General features: G+C 46.2%; 1 protein-coding gene across 1 annotated transcript; it reads right to left on the bottom strand.

Annotated features, from left to right (window-relative positions):
- Positions 1 to 37: 37 nt before the first annotated feature.
- On the bottom strand, positions 38 to 15,989 carry LOC131578336 (uncharacterized). The gene is made up of 20 exons (XM_058836972.1): positions 15,837 to 15,989; positions 15,698 to 15,754; positions 14,143 to 14,180; positions 12,736 to 12,876; positions 11,710 to 11,772; positions 10,428 to 10,548; positions 9,932 to 10,024; positions 8,762 to 8,922; positions 7,624 to 7,709; positions 7,326 to 7,409; positions 6,434 to 6,496; positions 6,217 to 6,294; positions 6,035 to 6,123; positions 5,310 to 5,346; positions 3,979 to 4,127; positions 3,694 to 3,756; positions 3,306 to 3,381; positions 2,852 to 2,936; positions 2,605 to 2,692; positions 38 to 2,094 (listed from the first exon to the last, which is right to left on the bottom strand). Exons 1-20 carry the CDS (start codon positions 15,987 to 15,989, stop codon positions 1,984 to 1,986), a joined length of 1,836 nt encoding a protein of 611 aa, XP_058692955.1. The 3' UTR covers positions 38 to 1,983.
- Positions 15,990 to 16,043: the final 54 nt, after the last annotated feature.

Raw genomic sequence — 16,043 nt, 5'->3', positions numbered from 1 at the left:
GTGGTCACTGTGTCTGCTTTGCTCACAGAACTACTGGTAATTAGGAACTGGCCTGCTGTAGAATTTGGATAAGCTAAGAGCCAGGGGAAAAAAGGAAACACAGGGGCCTTTCACCAGGATGAGTAAAGTTTATTTTAGTGACCTCAGTGCTAGGAAAGTGTTGCACTGGAAATGTGCATTGATGAGATACATTTAGGCAAAGTGAGGAAGCAGTGTGTGAAGACAGGCTGAGTTACTGTCAGTCAGTAAAAACTCAGTTCTTTCTTCTTCCCACTGTTAGGAAGATGCAGGTATTTTTAAAAAATAACTGTTTACTTTAGCCTCTCTCCTCCTAGCAACCTCCTCCCTCACTCTACTAGACTCCAGTGAAAAAAACAGTTGTGGCAGTTTCCCATAGAGGAATACAAGATAAAAAGCATTATCAACCATACAATTAACTGTGCATGCTGGTGACAGCATGATGGTAGGAGCTGATGTTTTAACTCAGGTAATTAGGCAGGGGACAGCAATGCAATCTTCTTGCATGCAGATGCCAACAGACAATTTCAGCCATTAGTAAAGTGCTAGCTCTGGTTAAAGAGGATGTAGGTATGGGGAAGAAAAATCCCAAAATTGTACTGAGTTTGGGAGAAACTGCAATTTCTCTGTTTCTTCTTTCCTTCCAAGCTACATAAGAATACAGTGATCTCTGCTGTCTGTAGGACAGCTGCTCCAGCAGCCTGATCACAAGTCCAGGATGCCTAATAAGGTAGGCAACAGGAAGTGCCTCTGAGCATTCACCCCAAAATAAACAGAAATGCTTAGGTTTAGTTGCTCCTAAAGGCTTCCCTAATGTTGCTGGCAGGACAAAAGTACTAGAGAATTTACAGTCTGGAGCCTTTCAAGAAAACAACATGATGGCTTACAGCTGTGTCATGCTTTATGCAATAATCCGTGTCTACCTTGATTACTTTAGGAAGTATTTTAAAGATAAGAGAAGGTTGGTTTCTTATCTAGAGCAGGCTCTTTGCTGCATGTGGCTTTGTGCAACATCCTTCTTGCATCCAGCTTCAATTTTTGCAGTAGCTCAGTAGTGCTTCCTACAAATTCCACCTGTTCCAAATAGCTGTCTCAGCACCCCTTGAACAGTATTTCATAGCATTATCCAGTGGCTTCTTTCACTTGAAGTGGCTCCTCAAGTGAGCTGTGTGGAACAGCAGGGACCTAGGCTTATATATAATCAACCAGCAGGAGAAAAGAGGCTCTCCAAGGCTTAGCTTGGGAAATGGAGAAGTGCAAAAGAAAGCCAGAACACTGACCGGGGCTTTGGGGTGTAGTCAAGGACAGTTCATGGTGTGGTTTTTCCTCCCCATGTGTGCCAGGCTCAAGGGAGGCAGGACTTTGGGACACACCCGAACGTGCAGCTGCTGGGCTGACCTTGCACTGTTGGCAGCGCAAGGGACAGAGGCACAGCAATACCTCCTTAGCTACATGCTTTATGGTTTGCTCCTAGTGCCTGAGTACAGGGCCAAAACAAATGCTGCCTAAATGCAGGTGGGTTAAGATCCTCCTCATTCCAAGGGTGCTAGGCAGTGTTTGCTGCCTTTCCCCTTCAGAAACAGGACCTTTGTTCTGTCCTGGAGGAGTTCCATGAGAAGGCTGTTGTACCTTGCCATGTACAGTAGTATGAATGGCCTTCATGCAGTCCTGCAGATGCAACCTCCACCTGTGCACAGGACCCCTACATGGGAAGAAATTGTAGAAGATAGTTGCAGTTTCCCCTGTTGGCAAAAGCCCAACTAGCTAGCACAGTTAATCCAGGCATGGAGCAGAAGTGTCTGCTCAGCCTCAGTGCCTGACTGGATCAGCAGTTTGTCCTCACTGCTCACATGGGCCTGCTATTAAGCCTTATTCTGATGATCACTGAAAACAAGTTCACTCTAATACTTGGTCAGGTCAGACTAGGAAAAAAACCCAGACTTGTTCCCCATCTTGGTTGCTCCATCATGCGAGGATGTCATAATAAATGGATGGTTTTTTGGTCTGGTCACGGAACTGCTCTAGCTTTAGGCCGATCCTCAGAAGAACAGCTTCATCCCACCATTTTGCCATGACCTGAGAGAAGATAAGAGGCAGAAGGAGAAGGATGAATGAAAAAAAGTAGCATCATATAGCTCTTAAAAGCCTTGGAAACAATTTTTCCCCCCTCAACATCCTCAAAAGATGTTTTGTCCTCCTGCCCCAGTAAGAATGGCATCACTGTATTTGGGATAAAGGCAGCTGTATGACTTTCAATTGCAAGACATAGATCTCCTTTACATGAGACCTCTTTCAAGAGGAAAGCATTTAAAGAAGTTACAGAAATAAGAGAGGAAAGGGTAGTGACCTATACTGGGTATTGATGCAAGTAGACAGGGAGACAGAGAAATCTTTCTCAAAGATACCCAAAGAGACCTCTGTCATTTAGGAGTGAGGCAAATCGCCCCCAAATTAAAGCTTTTATCTCCACTACCTGCTAGCTCCTCAAGTGAGCTGTGTGGAACAGCAGGGACCTGGCTGTGATGCTTCAGGACAAAGCCAGCTGGGGATTTTGTGTCCCAACATTGACAATGAGCGAATACTCACCTGGAGGCTAATTGGAAGCCCAGCAGTAGAATATCCAATGGGGACCACAAGGCCTGGAATACCAGTGAAGTTACCAAGCTGCATGAACCTAGGGGGAAAAAGCTGTCATCATTCCTAGGGACAGCAGCAAATTCATCCCTTTTTGGTGGAGGCAGCTATGATTAATCTCTCCTGCCTTACAGTCGGAGGTTCTTCTCCAGCTGTTCCCAAACTTCTGTTTCTGTGGTGTAAGTAGCACTTTCCTTACCTCATGGACCGGACTGTGAAGGACATATCGCTGCTCCCAGTCAAGAGGTCAGATTCATAAATTCTTGGGGCAGTGCAAGGAACAGCTGTGGAGGAATCACAACATGGCTGAACTTGAAAGGGACTTCAGGAAGTCATCTTGTCTAACCTTCTGGCTCAGGAATGGTCAGCTAGTGCAGGGTGCCCATGCCCATGTCCAAATAGCTTTTGAATATTCCCAGGGATGAAGATCCCACAGGCTCTCTGGGCAACCTGATGCAGTGCCACGGATACAACCAGTAAGTCTAGAAATACAGAGCACGGGTGTGTATTTCTAATTATCTTCTAAGGGTGCAAGGCACAGCAAAGTGCACAAAAGTCATACTCTCAAAACTGAGGAGGGAAAGTTAATGAAGTGACTGTTCTTAAAAAGCACCTCACAGCTGTTGAGGACTGGCTTTTAAGTGTGCCAATACCTGGTGTAAGGATACAGTTCACAGTGCTGAAGATCTCTTGCAAAAATCTCATGGACCGAGTTCTCTGTCGATTTGCCTGAAAGCAGAGAGAATATTGTCTGATGGGCCCTCTTAGCTCACAAAATTCATGGCTGATGTTGGCAGACTGTTCATCAGTGTCTCTGCCTTTGCAAAAGAAGACACCATTCCTGTAATTTGGAATGAGGGTACAGGCCAGGTGGCATGTCCTCCATGGTGCCCTGCCATCCAGCATGCTTTCACAGCAGAGGACAGCTAAAGCTGGGTGACATCTTCCCATGGGTATTGGGAGGCTAAGAGAAGCCCCTACCCCACCTTTACAGTTTCACTAAATGCCTCCCTTCAGCCTTCACCCCAGTATGTTCCTTACCTTAATATAATCCAAAGCTGTGAACTGGGAAGCTAAAGCCAGGCTAGCCCGAGTTTCCAAATTCTGAAATAAAAAAACCAAAACTGATTGAGGTTCTGCTTGCAGGAAACTGAACTGTGACAGTCCAGAAGTTCTCCTCCAGGTCTGTTCTTCTGTACCTGTAGTCATCCAACAGGTAGTTTGTCATAGAAGAAGCAGGAGGACCTCAGGTTTCTCACTGACATGACATCTGTTCTGTATCAGTCAGAACAACTACTGACACTGCTCCAAGCTGCTACTACTTACCATTTCATGGAAATGTTTATTGAAGTCAGGTTGCAGGAAGTCCCTCATCTCACTGAGAATGCAGATCACATGTGCCACTCGTGCTTCCTCCATCTCTGGAAGAGAGACTTCAACCACACTGGCTCCCAAACTCTGCAGGTGCTTCACGGCTGTGTACAGGTCAGGTAAAGCGCAGACAGCATCCCTGAGTTCACCAGACTTCACAGAAAATCCCCAACCCCTGCAGGGTGAGAGACTCCATATGCCATTGCAGGGCAGGCATTGTGCACCATGTAGCATGCATGGCTGCAGCTGCTTCTCCTAGGGAAATGCCTTCAACCTAACTACATCTCAGTATTCCAACAGAGCAGGGGCTTGGAAACAGGTTCCTAATTAACCCGCTGTATTTCAGGCAAATTCACTTCACCCTCTAACTTCCCAATTAAGCCAAAGAGTAAAAGGACTGACAGTGTTTCCCTGAGCACTTTACATGACCAGTGTTCTATCATGAATTGATTATTTAGCATCAAGAGATTCCCAGTCAAAGCCTCTTCTGAACCATATGGTAAAGGAATCAGGGAATACTCAAGAGACCAGGTAAACAATACAGAGCCACTAAATCCTGATGCACTTGAAGAAGGCTGAACACCAAGACTTTGGGAAAAGTGAATCTTTTGCAGTCTGAAAAGAATTCTCTTCTTTCTGTGACCCCAGCTTCTTCACAAATACCCAAGCTTGCCTATGGTGCAGCTCTCCTAAGAAAACTCTGTAAATGTAGAAGTATGTAAGGTGAAGAAAATCCAGGCAAAGCCTGAATTCTGTGAACTATCTCAGCTCCAATGCAACTACCATACCAGGCATTGTAGAGACTTTCTCCCCTGCCCCAAGTGCTCACTAAGGTCAATTTTGCTTGGTCTAAACTCTGACAAAGGCACCCTAAGGGCACCACTTGGCTGATTTCAAGGAAATACCAGAGGACTGGATATATCACAAAGATCTAGCACTGTATTACTACTGAGCATTATGTTGTGAAACAAGGCCTTCCCATAAAAGTCTTTTACCATTAAAGCTTGCAGAATGAGTCCTACCAAGCACAGATCTGTCTTTATACACACAGAGGCTGAGCACACTGGACTGCATTCTTCCATTGTAATCTGACAAGCCTACAACTGCTAAGCTTTTTAACCCTCAGCAGTCAGGGGGGCTTCCCTAATACAAAGTTACTGCTGTTTATCCAGCCAGACAACTTTAAGCAACTGCCTTTAAGGACATCAGGCAAGAGCTATTTAATGCATAAATATGACACCATAACATCAGGCACAATCAGAGACTTACAGACTTTCCCTCTTTACCTTTCTCACAGGCAGACAGGATTTCAGCATCACATGCCTAAAAAATAAGAGGAACGAATTTTAGTAACTACTCTCCTCCACTTGGTGAGCACACTCACCAGGACTTCAGTCCCTATGGACCTTTCTTTGTTCCTGTCCCTAACAGCAGGGCAACACAGTCCTGTAGGACTTAGGTCACATGCTGCAAGAGAACAGCTTGCAGGTCTCACCCCTAATGAAAAGGAAAGGTCACCTTTTCCAGAGCAGAGAATATGCCTTGTCTGCACTGTGCTAGAGCCAGTAAGAGTCTTTTTTGTACCTCCAGGAAGAAATTCTAAGCACATTTATTTATGGGGCTGCATTACAATTTTCAAGCAGTACTAGCTTGCAAGCCAAATTTCTACATTGCAATAATGAAATAACATTGAGCAGCTACAGCACTGTCACCAACTGGATACACTCCTTTTCCTCATTTGATTTTAAACTAACTGCCTTTTTTTATCAGTTCAGAAACACTGCTTCCATAGAATCAGCAGTAGTCATTACCCTTCCTCATAATCCTCCAACATATTCCTACTCAAAAGGCTGCCTTAGGAAAGAATAACTCCATGTTGATGTTTTCACACATGCTGTATTATCTTCCAACTACAGGACTAAATGTGAGAAGCTCTAATGATGGCAGGCAAGAGAACAATGAATGCATTTGGTTTATTTTGCAAAGCAGCAGAAAGAGATAAACCAGGCACCTTAAAAAATGTCCAGTCCACTCCAAGCTTTAAGCCTTTCAGGTCAGGAGCACACATATCAGATAGGGTTGCTTTGGGCTGTTTTAGTCCTGCAGGGAACAAAGAAGAGTTCCTCCTTTTATTCTAGGATGCCTCTAGGAAGGGTGAGCATCTGGGCTCAGGGAGGGAGGGGGCTCACCTACCATATGGATAGAGCAGATCTGGCTCAGCAAGGATACTGTAAACAATGGCTGCATCTGTCACCGATGTACAGATAGGGCCTGTAAAAGAGACCAGTTATATAAAAGTGACAAGAGGTAAATAGCACCTTCCTCCCCAGGTCTTTTCTAGGCAGAGATTGCCTCCCCTGTGAGAGCAGCATACAGCAAGGTCCCTGAAGCAGAGCACAAGTCCTCTTACCTACGCTGACTGTGGAGTAGGAGAGTGGCAAACTGCCATGACAACTGATGCGCCCAAATGTACCTGGAGAACAAGAAATGGGACTTAGCTGGGCATGAGCAGTCACTGGGAAGAGCCACCTAGATGGGTCTGGTGCACCCAGGGTAAACAACAAACCCATGCCAGTCACTTTTATGTCTGCTGTTTCAGTGCCCAGTCTCCTCCTTCAGTACCCTGTTCTACTGACCTTGATCTGCCTCATCAGTGAAACACGTGAATAGTAAAATTGGTTTCCCCCCATAGAAATTATTTATTTGAGGGGAAATATGTGCAGGAACATTTTGGTATTTAAATATGCAGGAACAGCATTTGTGCTGTGGAGGATGGAGAGGCAGGAGCAGGATTATCAACAGGATAATCTGAGTGAGACCCATGGGACATCTCACCACTTCAGTAGTGAGACTTCATGCCTAACACCAGCTGTCTTCTGCAAGTACTCATATCACCTTTCTGACCAGTTGCATTTTGTCATCATCATCATCATCATCCTCCTCAGATGAATCAAGATTTGTCGAGCTGACCACATGTGAAGGATGGAAAGAAAGTAGTGGCTGAGTATCTGGTCTCAGATGAAAGACAGAAAGGAAAGGGTAGAAAGGAAAAGCAGCACGTGTATTTTGTTTAGTATTTGACGTAAGTAAGTTAGTTTTTTTGAACATCTGTTCAGCAGAGAGTAGAGAATACTTCCATGCTGCCAGTCTAAGCCTCATGACTCTCAGGGTATTATACTTCAGAGTTTCTCTGGTCAAATTTTACTTCACAGGAATTAATAAATATCTGGCTTGTTTGTGGCATTCTACCTGGAACAGCAAACAAGACAAACACACACCCCTGCATGATTAAAGGGCTCTACCTTTCAGCCCCACCACACCACAGAACGAAGCAGGAATCCTCACAGAGCCTCCTCCATCTGTGCCAATAGCCACGGGGCAGAGACCTACAAAAAACCCACACATTGGCCTGTGATCAGAGACACATCATGTTGCCCTGTCCATTCTACCAGCAGCTGTATCCAAGACAGCACACAGAGCTCTCTGTTTAGCTAAAAGGACCCTCCAGCTACTAAACCCAACCCCCCCCATAAAAATTAAATGCCTGAGGTACTCTGGCTCAGGACCTTCCCCCCACCAACCCCATGTGGGACCACCTACCTGCTGCTACAGCTGCTGCTGACCCACTTGAGCTCCCACCTGTGAAGTGGTTAGGATTGTAGGGATTCCTAGGGATCTTGTGGTACCTGAAGCAGACAAAGACTGTTTAACCTTTCCTGAAGAGAACTGTGTGCATTACAGGGCAGGAAAAGATCCAGAAACATAGCTCAGGGATTCTGATCTCTTGGTAAGGAGATGACATTTAATCTCAGAAAGTGCCATGTCCCTAGAAAACAGGATGCAAAAAAGACTTCTGCCTCAGAGTCCAATCTCCTGTGAGCATAAGCAACCCATCCAAAAGAGCCCAAAAACAAGAGCAAAGAGGCCGCTTCAGCTCTTCTGTTGGCAATGGCACCATGCCATTACTACCACAGTGCATGATGCAATTCCAAAAGGTGGAGCAGTTGGTGGCCAGCAATCCTTACAGACAAGCAAGTCAGCTCTGCCCTTTATCCCCAAGCAGCAGCTCCCCATGTCTCCAGCCTGACCACAGCCCCAGCCAGCAGAGCCATGCCAAGCCGCTGGGTATCCAGCCGCCCTCCCACGGTGAGGAAATGCTGGCATGCTGTTGCAGCCAAGGGGGAGCCCTAGTTCCACACAGCTGCACATGCACCAAGTGTGACTCTACACAAGGCTTATCAAGGCCATGAGCACCACTGCTCTGCAAATGAGTTCTCAGCTTGGCTACAGCTGGAGAATTCACCATAGTAAAGCAAATTCAGTGAACCAGTTTTAGCTAGGAAGTAAAACCACTATGTTCTCCTGAAATGACTGTACCTGTTTCTCAATGTTCTAGGCCTTCAGCTATCACTGAGGCTGAGCATTATATAACCATTTATTTGTTTTCTGTCACAGCTTTTGTCTACCACTCATCCTATAAACATTCACACCTCCAGGCCTGTAAGGCCTGACAAACCAAATTCCTTACTCAGCAGGTAACACTTGGAGCCTCTCCTTCCTCTGGTTTCAGGAGCCTTCAGGCTTCCACAGCTACCCTAACCCTCAAATCTATAGTACTGGGTTTTCATACCCCCAGGGTTCCATCATGCTTCCCCTTATTTTTGTACCCTTCCCTGTGAGTTTTGGACAGTCATAGGTATTTTTAGACTGGGAGAAGAGAGAGAAAAGGGATTTTTACCTATTAGGGTTGCATCCAGTTGTTCCAGTCCCTAGTTCATGCATGTTTGAGACCCCAATAATGATAGCCCCAGCCTCTCGCAGCTTCTTGGCCACTGTAGCATCTTCTGTTTCTGGCTGTGTCCCAAGATACACTGTTCCCACTCGGTGATGGTAAGGTACCTTAGCAAGATGACACCCAATTATTCCTTCTAAAACCCTGGCAAAGGAGCACATGCACACTTCAACATCACAACAGATCCCAGAAAATAGGAACCATGGAGGCAAGCAAGGGCTAGGGAGCATCACTCTTCAACTTGTCCTGTGTTGGTCTCTGTCAGGAGGGACACTTAACCCTTCAGTATTTGGTCCTTCTCCCGTGCAGAGAAGTCAATTTGCACCATGATACAGCAGAAACATGTAGATGGTCAAAGGCTGTCTCCCTGCAGCAATGCAATTGCTATGCCCAGAGGCTGAACATTACCCTGGCCCCATAGCACACAGCTCTGTGTTCCATCTTTCTATGGACAGAGCATTTCAGATCTGCATGCTTTGAAGCCTGGCACCAAGATTAGTCGAATGCCAAAATAACAGATGGACTTACTTTCAGGGTATGTTAAGAACTCTTTTTTTCGAGGCAACAACAGAAGAATCTGTACATAAACAGGACTCCCACCATAGAGGTAGGTCTCTTCAGAGCCTACAACAGCCTGATGGCACTGCCACAAGTATTTCCTGCTAGCTGTTATTAGGCTACAGGTAAAAATCTTTGTCAGTGGGGATTTTCAAAGTAACTTGTGTATTTCTGGCACATGTATTTTAAGGCAAGGAGAGAGGGATGCTTTGCGAGTGGAGCAGAGTCCGTGCCTGAGAAATACAGACAGTTACACCTACTGTACAGATGCTTTTATACATTCTCATTTCATCATAAGAGACTGTTTCCCACACCCACCCTCTACTCCCTTTGGATTAAAGAGATCAGTACAAGATATGGAACACGTCTGCTGTGTGCAAGATCTGTCTTCACCTTGCAAAACTTGTTAATCCTACTCACTACAAACCCACGTACAACCCCTCATTACAAACATATTCTCAGCCTTTTGCTGAGAAGTTGGTCTTAAAACCTTGTCACAGTGAGTTGTCCAGGTTAACCACCTGCAGCAGGAACTGGCAGCTAGACAAGGAAACTCACCACTTTGAACTCTTCTTTCAGGCACACTGGGATGCCATCCAGACAAGACAGGGTACACTTATTCCTGTAACGAGCAGTGGAGGCCTCAGCCATCTGCACAGAGAAAAAGAAAAAGCATAAAGCATATGTTATATATATTTAGCTGAGCTGAAGGTCATCACCAGTATTGGAATGGATATAAAAAATGGCTTTCTTGGCCAGTCTATCAAAGTTTCCTTCTTTCACCATATGCTGGTGGGAAACTACAACTTGGAACCATTTACACTAATGGATGCCACATAAGCACAGAAGTCCTATTAGAGACATGTCATCCAGCAGGAAACAGATTGCTTTAATGCAACTTCTCTTTGCAGGAAGGAAAGCAAACTTTTTTGTAGTCCTCTAAACACAGAGGAAGGAAAAATGTACTTATTTTTCTGTACTTATTGGCCCTTCTAATGGATGCTACTGCCCCTGGGGTGGCAGAGGCCTCTTTCATACCAGATGCAGACATTACCTGCATTATTTGCTCCTGGTCCCATTGCACTATGGCTCTGAGTGGTGGCGTGGATTTGTCACAGTCCTCCAACATGGCAATGATGTTCTTGGCTACCTGGGATGGCGTCAGCTTCCCACTCCTACAGGAGAAGTTGGGGGTTTGTTACAAGACCTCCCCGCAACACATGCACTCACAGGGCTTTTCTCCTATGCAGCAAGATGGCAGCTGTCACAGCTTTAATAAAGAATTAGGTAAGAATCTCTGTATGGTGATGATCTGAACACTGTTGAGACCATCAAGACAGGAGATTATTTTCCTTAAGGGGAGAATCGGCCTACACAGAATGCTCCTTAGAGGAGAGGCAAAAGCTAGGAGAGTTACCCAAATATTCCTGAACCACCAGACAGATAAACAGGGACAAACAGCTGACAGCTATACTATGAGTCCTCAAGCTCCTGAGAGCTTGGAAGCTATGAAACTCCCAGTATAATGAGCTAAGACCAAGAGGTCAGACCCTTTTATAGGCCTCCCATTACAGAGGAGGGGTTCCCAGCAGTATTGTCATAACCCACCTTTAACAAACCTTCCCTCCGTCCTGGCAAAGGCTGTGTTACACCACACACACACCATCTCTGGCTGATACAAAAGCCTTGCAGCCAGGATGCACCTGTAACACCAGACTGCAGTGTCAGCCCTTTGCTCCAATGCCACAGTCTGCAGGCAGGGGTGGCCCTTGAGGAACAAGTTCTGGGAGTGCAAGAATATTTATCCAAGGGCTCCACATCTGGCACATGTCCCAGAAGAAACTAGGACTACCAGGCAGCCAACAGCTCACAGTACCCCAGAGTCATGGGGGTGTTTTCGGCTCTCTCCAAGCTGGACACATTTACTGGGTGAAAGCAGGTGTCATGCTCAGAGAAGCACAAGGAGCAGGGAACCAAGGGATTCATCAGAGACACACATTATGCACAATTTGCATAATCCAGATCAACCTTCACCTACTTCTCACACATGTTTGAGCTAACAAGATATGTAGAAATCTCTTTCAGACAAGACAGACAATAAGCCAAAGAAAACGGCATTTTAATATCCTTGCAGGGCTTGTAAAGTTGTGCCAGCTCTCCCCAATGACTTTCCTTTGTTATTCTACTAAAGGGAAAGAACAGCAGGAAGTGATGATAACCAATAGCACCTCAAGGACAATGCTAACAAAGAGATGCCTGAGAGCCTGTGGAACAGGGGCAGCTCACAGCAGAGGACCATGAGGGACAGATTGTTTCCAGACCATAATTTCACCTACCGGTAACATTCCAGATAGTCTTTGATCCCTTTGAAGCTAAACCCATTCCTAGCAGAATCAGACCTGCAAAAGAAAGGATTAAAAGCGGCAACTGTGAGCCACCAAAGCCATGTTTGTTTAGACCTGTAGACTTCAGCATCACTGTCCAATGCAGATTTGGGCATCATACACAGCAAACCATGTGGATTGCCAGCCCCTGCACTGCAGCTCACACTCAGTCTGATTCCTTGCACACAAGTCAGGCAACTACGGATGCCACAGAAATAAGGGATCAGTTTTGCCAGAATGTTTTAGTTTCCTCATATTCCTACTGAAATACAGCAGTCATTAAACTGTTCAAATGTATTCCAGATTTACATTTGCTACTCACCACTGCAACACTATAGCCTAGCTGGAATATACTTGTGAACCTATTCCCAGGTCCTCTGTCAAAAATTCAATCCAGAGGCAGCCAGCAGCATATCTGGGTGTGTAGTGCAGGAGTGGGAAAAAGCACCGTGCAGCACACACAAGGATACACACAAGCAAACTGCTTCAACACCAAGTCAATGGCTCTAGCACATAAGCAGTAGACCATTTTTCTCATCACTAAGATAATTTCTTGTGCATCATTTTCTTGAAAACCTGTGTTCCTTCTCCCCTCCAAGCAAACCTGGTGTTCTCTTTGAGATTCCCTGCAGGCTAGAAACAGCACTCCTGTAAAGTCACTTAGAGGATTCTGTTTACTGACTAGCCAAACACTAAGCACCTGCTCTAACAGTGCAACCAAAGGCCTGGTAAGGGCAGAATTTGGTCTCTCCCCAATAGGCAAACTCCCTCAAGCTTTTCCCTTTCACGTTGGTTGTAATTACTGGTGATTTATCAGTTACAAAAGGCAAGATGACTGACAACACTATTTGTTTTGTGAAGTGGCCGGGCATGGAAACAAGAATTCAGTCTAAATTGCTGACAGTGACAGCTTCCCACTAACATAACAGTGCCAGCACGTGTGTTCTTCCACTTCTCTCTTACACATCACATACTGACCTTGCATCTGTCAGCTGCTTGATAATATCTGAAGGGTTTTTAGCCTCAGACTTGTCTTCTGTAACCCCCGCAGCAACCTCCGGGATAAACGTGGGATCTTCGTGAATGTCAAGGGAACGCATAAGCGAGAAGTTGTTCATTCTGAATAAGAGAGAGTCACTGCTGGAGTTTTCAACCTCAACTATGACTAATTTTTCAGACTGTTCAGAAGGGACCTTACCCAAGAACATTTTGTTTTAGCAGTCTGCTTTCACAGCAGGGAGTTGCAACAGTTACAAGCTAATCTCTCTCACACATTTCCTAAAGGCAGCATCAAATCTATTCTGCCTGCTTAACAAAGCCTCCTACCTCTTGACATAAGGCCAGCCTCTGTAAACCCAAGCTGGGAAAGAAATGGTGGAAGTTTTTGATTCACTTTAATTAGACCTCTCATACACAGACCAAACAAGACAGGAATGGAGAGGAAAATAAAAGGAGAATGTAGTGTAAGCCATACATTCAACCACTAATCCTGTTAAAACAAGCACCTCTTCAGACTTTTCCATGACCTCCTTCAACATAGTTTGTTTGCAATCAAATACAATGGGGACTGCAGCATAAATCCATAGCTTGGACCACTTAAAGCAAGGAAATCAAAACCCTGTCACAGATATCCAAGAATGATCTGCAGTACAACAGCGGTGACACTTGCCTGATTTGCTCAAAAAACTTTTGATTTGCTCAAAAAACCCACATCCCAAGTCAAATTCAGGGGTGACACAGTTCTCGGTGTCCTGGGATCTGCACAGATGACCCTTCAAATGATGGGAAAACTGAAAAAAGCATGAAGAGGTTCCTGAACTCTTACCCAAGCATCTCCTAGTGCAATGTATACTTGAAATAAGTTTTTGAACAGAAACACATGTGAGATAAAGAAGAAAGGCTGACCTAAAATAAAAAACATCATTAAAAAGAACTTACTGAAGCCTCTGACCTATATGTTGGGCCTCACTTCCCCATCATTACTATTACTCTTTTAACTCCATTACTGATAAGCACAGCATATTTGCACATCCACCAGCTTTGAAAAAAAAGATTGTCCTTTTACAAAAGAGCAAAGGCAAAGAGATATAAAGGCAAACAAAAGACAAAAAGAAAAGCTGGTGAATACAGTTTCTATGCACCTGCCTCAGTGTGAAAAAAAGGTTAATTTCTTCTCATAGAGACCCACTCAAATGACAGCAGTTAAAAAAATAATCTAGCAAACATCTGTGAAATAATCCTACTCACTCTCCAATCAAATTATGCAGTTTATCTCTTCAAAAAACATAATTTCAGATAACCTACAAGAAGTGTGCAATGCAAGTACCTTAAACCTAATAAAGAAATAAAAGAAACTCGGAGTGGGTGAGAACTCTCCATGCTTACCTCATTAAGAATGGCAGTAAGCAGATCTGCCCAAAAGCCTAGGAAAAAAAGCAAAAATGTTGGTTTGCAGCAACTTTGACCTGAACACCCTCTTTCACTAGACAAGGAATGCTGAATATGCTCACAGTTGCTGCAGGCTCGGAGCACCCTAGAGAGCATGCAATCCTATGCAGTAAAGAAACAGCAAAAACACTTGCGTTTTACACCACAAAAATGGCCTGAAATGCTTCCCCCCACCTCTCATGTTTATATCATTATAAAAAGAGTATTCTTCTGATTCTCCTTTGTCTTTCCCTGACTCACAGAGAAAGCCTGTATCTGCAACACTGTTAAGAAGCTTCTATATAGCTCCCATCCGTTATTTTCTTCATGTTCCACAGATTATGCAAACACCGGATGAGGCAGGAGTTTATTATTTTATTTACTATTAGGATCTTTCCTATCTCTCAACTAGCTCCCGGAATAAAATGAATCAACTTAGCAAAGTGTGAGAAATTTAGAGACACTGGCAGCTGAAAACACTATTTCAATACCCTGGCTCCCAGCGTAGCAGCATCAGCAGTCCCAAAGAGACCAGCCTTGTTCTGGCCTGTCTTAATTCCCTAACAATGGAGTTCAGAAACACGTTGTGAGATGTACAAATACAGTACAAGTCTGAGGCAAGGCTCACACTGCTAGCCCCACAAAGCTGCACATTACCTCACACATTGCATAAGAATTACAGCACCTTTTTGAAAACATATGGCTTCTAATCTACATCTAATCTAACACAGCGCAATCCTGTAGGAGACTGAGAATCTCACACCCCCCTTCCAAGGGAGATATTGGGAAAGGTAAGAAGCCCTTCACCATGCACCAGAAGCAGCTACAAAGCAAAAGATTACAAAGTATTCTGGTTATTAGATCTTGACAGAAAGCCACTCCTAAGGTATTCTCACAAATAAACACGGCCCGTCAAGTTGTTTCACTCAAGGCCCAGCCGGACACCAAGCTTTGTAACAGGTGACACGGCTGAAACGAAACCTTTGTGCCTAGCTCGCTCAAAAGGAAAGGCCAAGCAACAGCAGCAGCAATCAAACCCAGCGGCTCCCAGGAGAAGCTGGTGCTTGGTGGGCAGTGCCCAGGGGATGCAGGCTTTTGTCCCCGCTGCACCCCGATACCGAGCGGTCCCACCGCCACCGCGGGGTCAGCCCGCAGGCTCCCAAACACGCCAGAGCCCGGGGGGAGCACCGGGGGCACGGCTGCCTTCAGCAGCCTGCTGGAACCCCCCTCACAGAGCTGAGGGACACAAGTCCTTTGACGTCCAAGGAAAGCTGCTAGCAGCTGAATTTCGAGTTTGATGACAGCTTTGGGCTCCCACACCCCAAGACACACAGCCCTCAGCCAGAGGCCGGAGCTCGCAGTGCCCGCAGCATCACACCTGGGGTCCGGATGAACCTGAGAGCACGCAGAGAGCCACAACCTCTCCGCTGAGCCCCGCTCCCTCCGGACCCCTCGCCCTGTTTTCCCCACGCAACCCTGTGTTTCACTTCCCCGTCTGCCGGCCCGCACTCACCGTGTTGGCCACATGGACGAAGAGGCGCAGCCCGGCGCCGCACAGCCTCGGAGCCCACTGCGGAGAGAAGGCGAGAAGCGAGGTGAGCGCCGGCCGCGCCGCCCCGCGCCCGCCGCCCCCCGCCCGGCCCAGCGCTCACGGTGTCCCGGGGCGGGCCCGGCGGCCCGGCCTGGCGCGGCCCCCGGCGGTGCAGCACGGCCGCCGCGCTGCCCGTGTGCCGCCGCCCGCAGCACAGGTAGGCGGCGGCGGCCGCGGGCAGCAGCGACAGGAGCAGCAGCAGCAGCGGCGCCATCGCGGTGCTGCCTTCCCAGCGAGCCCTCCCGCTGCCGGGGCGGTGCTGGGGCTG

This window comes from Poecile atricapillus, chromosome 1, assembly GCF_030490865.1.
Source record: "Poecile atricapillus isolate bPoeAtr1 chromosome 1, bPoeAtr1.hap1, whole genome shotgun sequence".
Classification (NCBI taxonomy): domain Eukaryota; kingdom Metazoa; phylum Chordata; class Aves; order Passeriformes; family Paridae; genus Poecile; species Poecile atricapillus.
Note: the sequence above shows the minus strand (reverse complement) of the source record. Positions and strands in the feature narration are given on the sequence as shown.

Coding starts and splice junctions, on each gene's coding strand:
- LOC131578336 (XM_058836972.1), bottom strand. CDS start 15,989: ATGGCGCCGCTGCTGCTGCTGCTCCTGTCGCTGCTGCCCGCGGCCGCC. Junction 4,128..5,309: donor CCTGTCTGCCTGTGAGAAAG/GTAAAGAGGGAA, acceptor ACCTGTACACAG/CCGTGAAGCACCTGCAGAGT. Junction 2,095..2,604: donor GGCTTCCAATTAGCCTCCAG/GTGAGTATTCGC, acceptor ATCTTCTCTCAG/GTCATGGCAAAATGGTGGGA.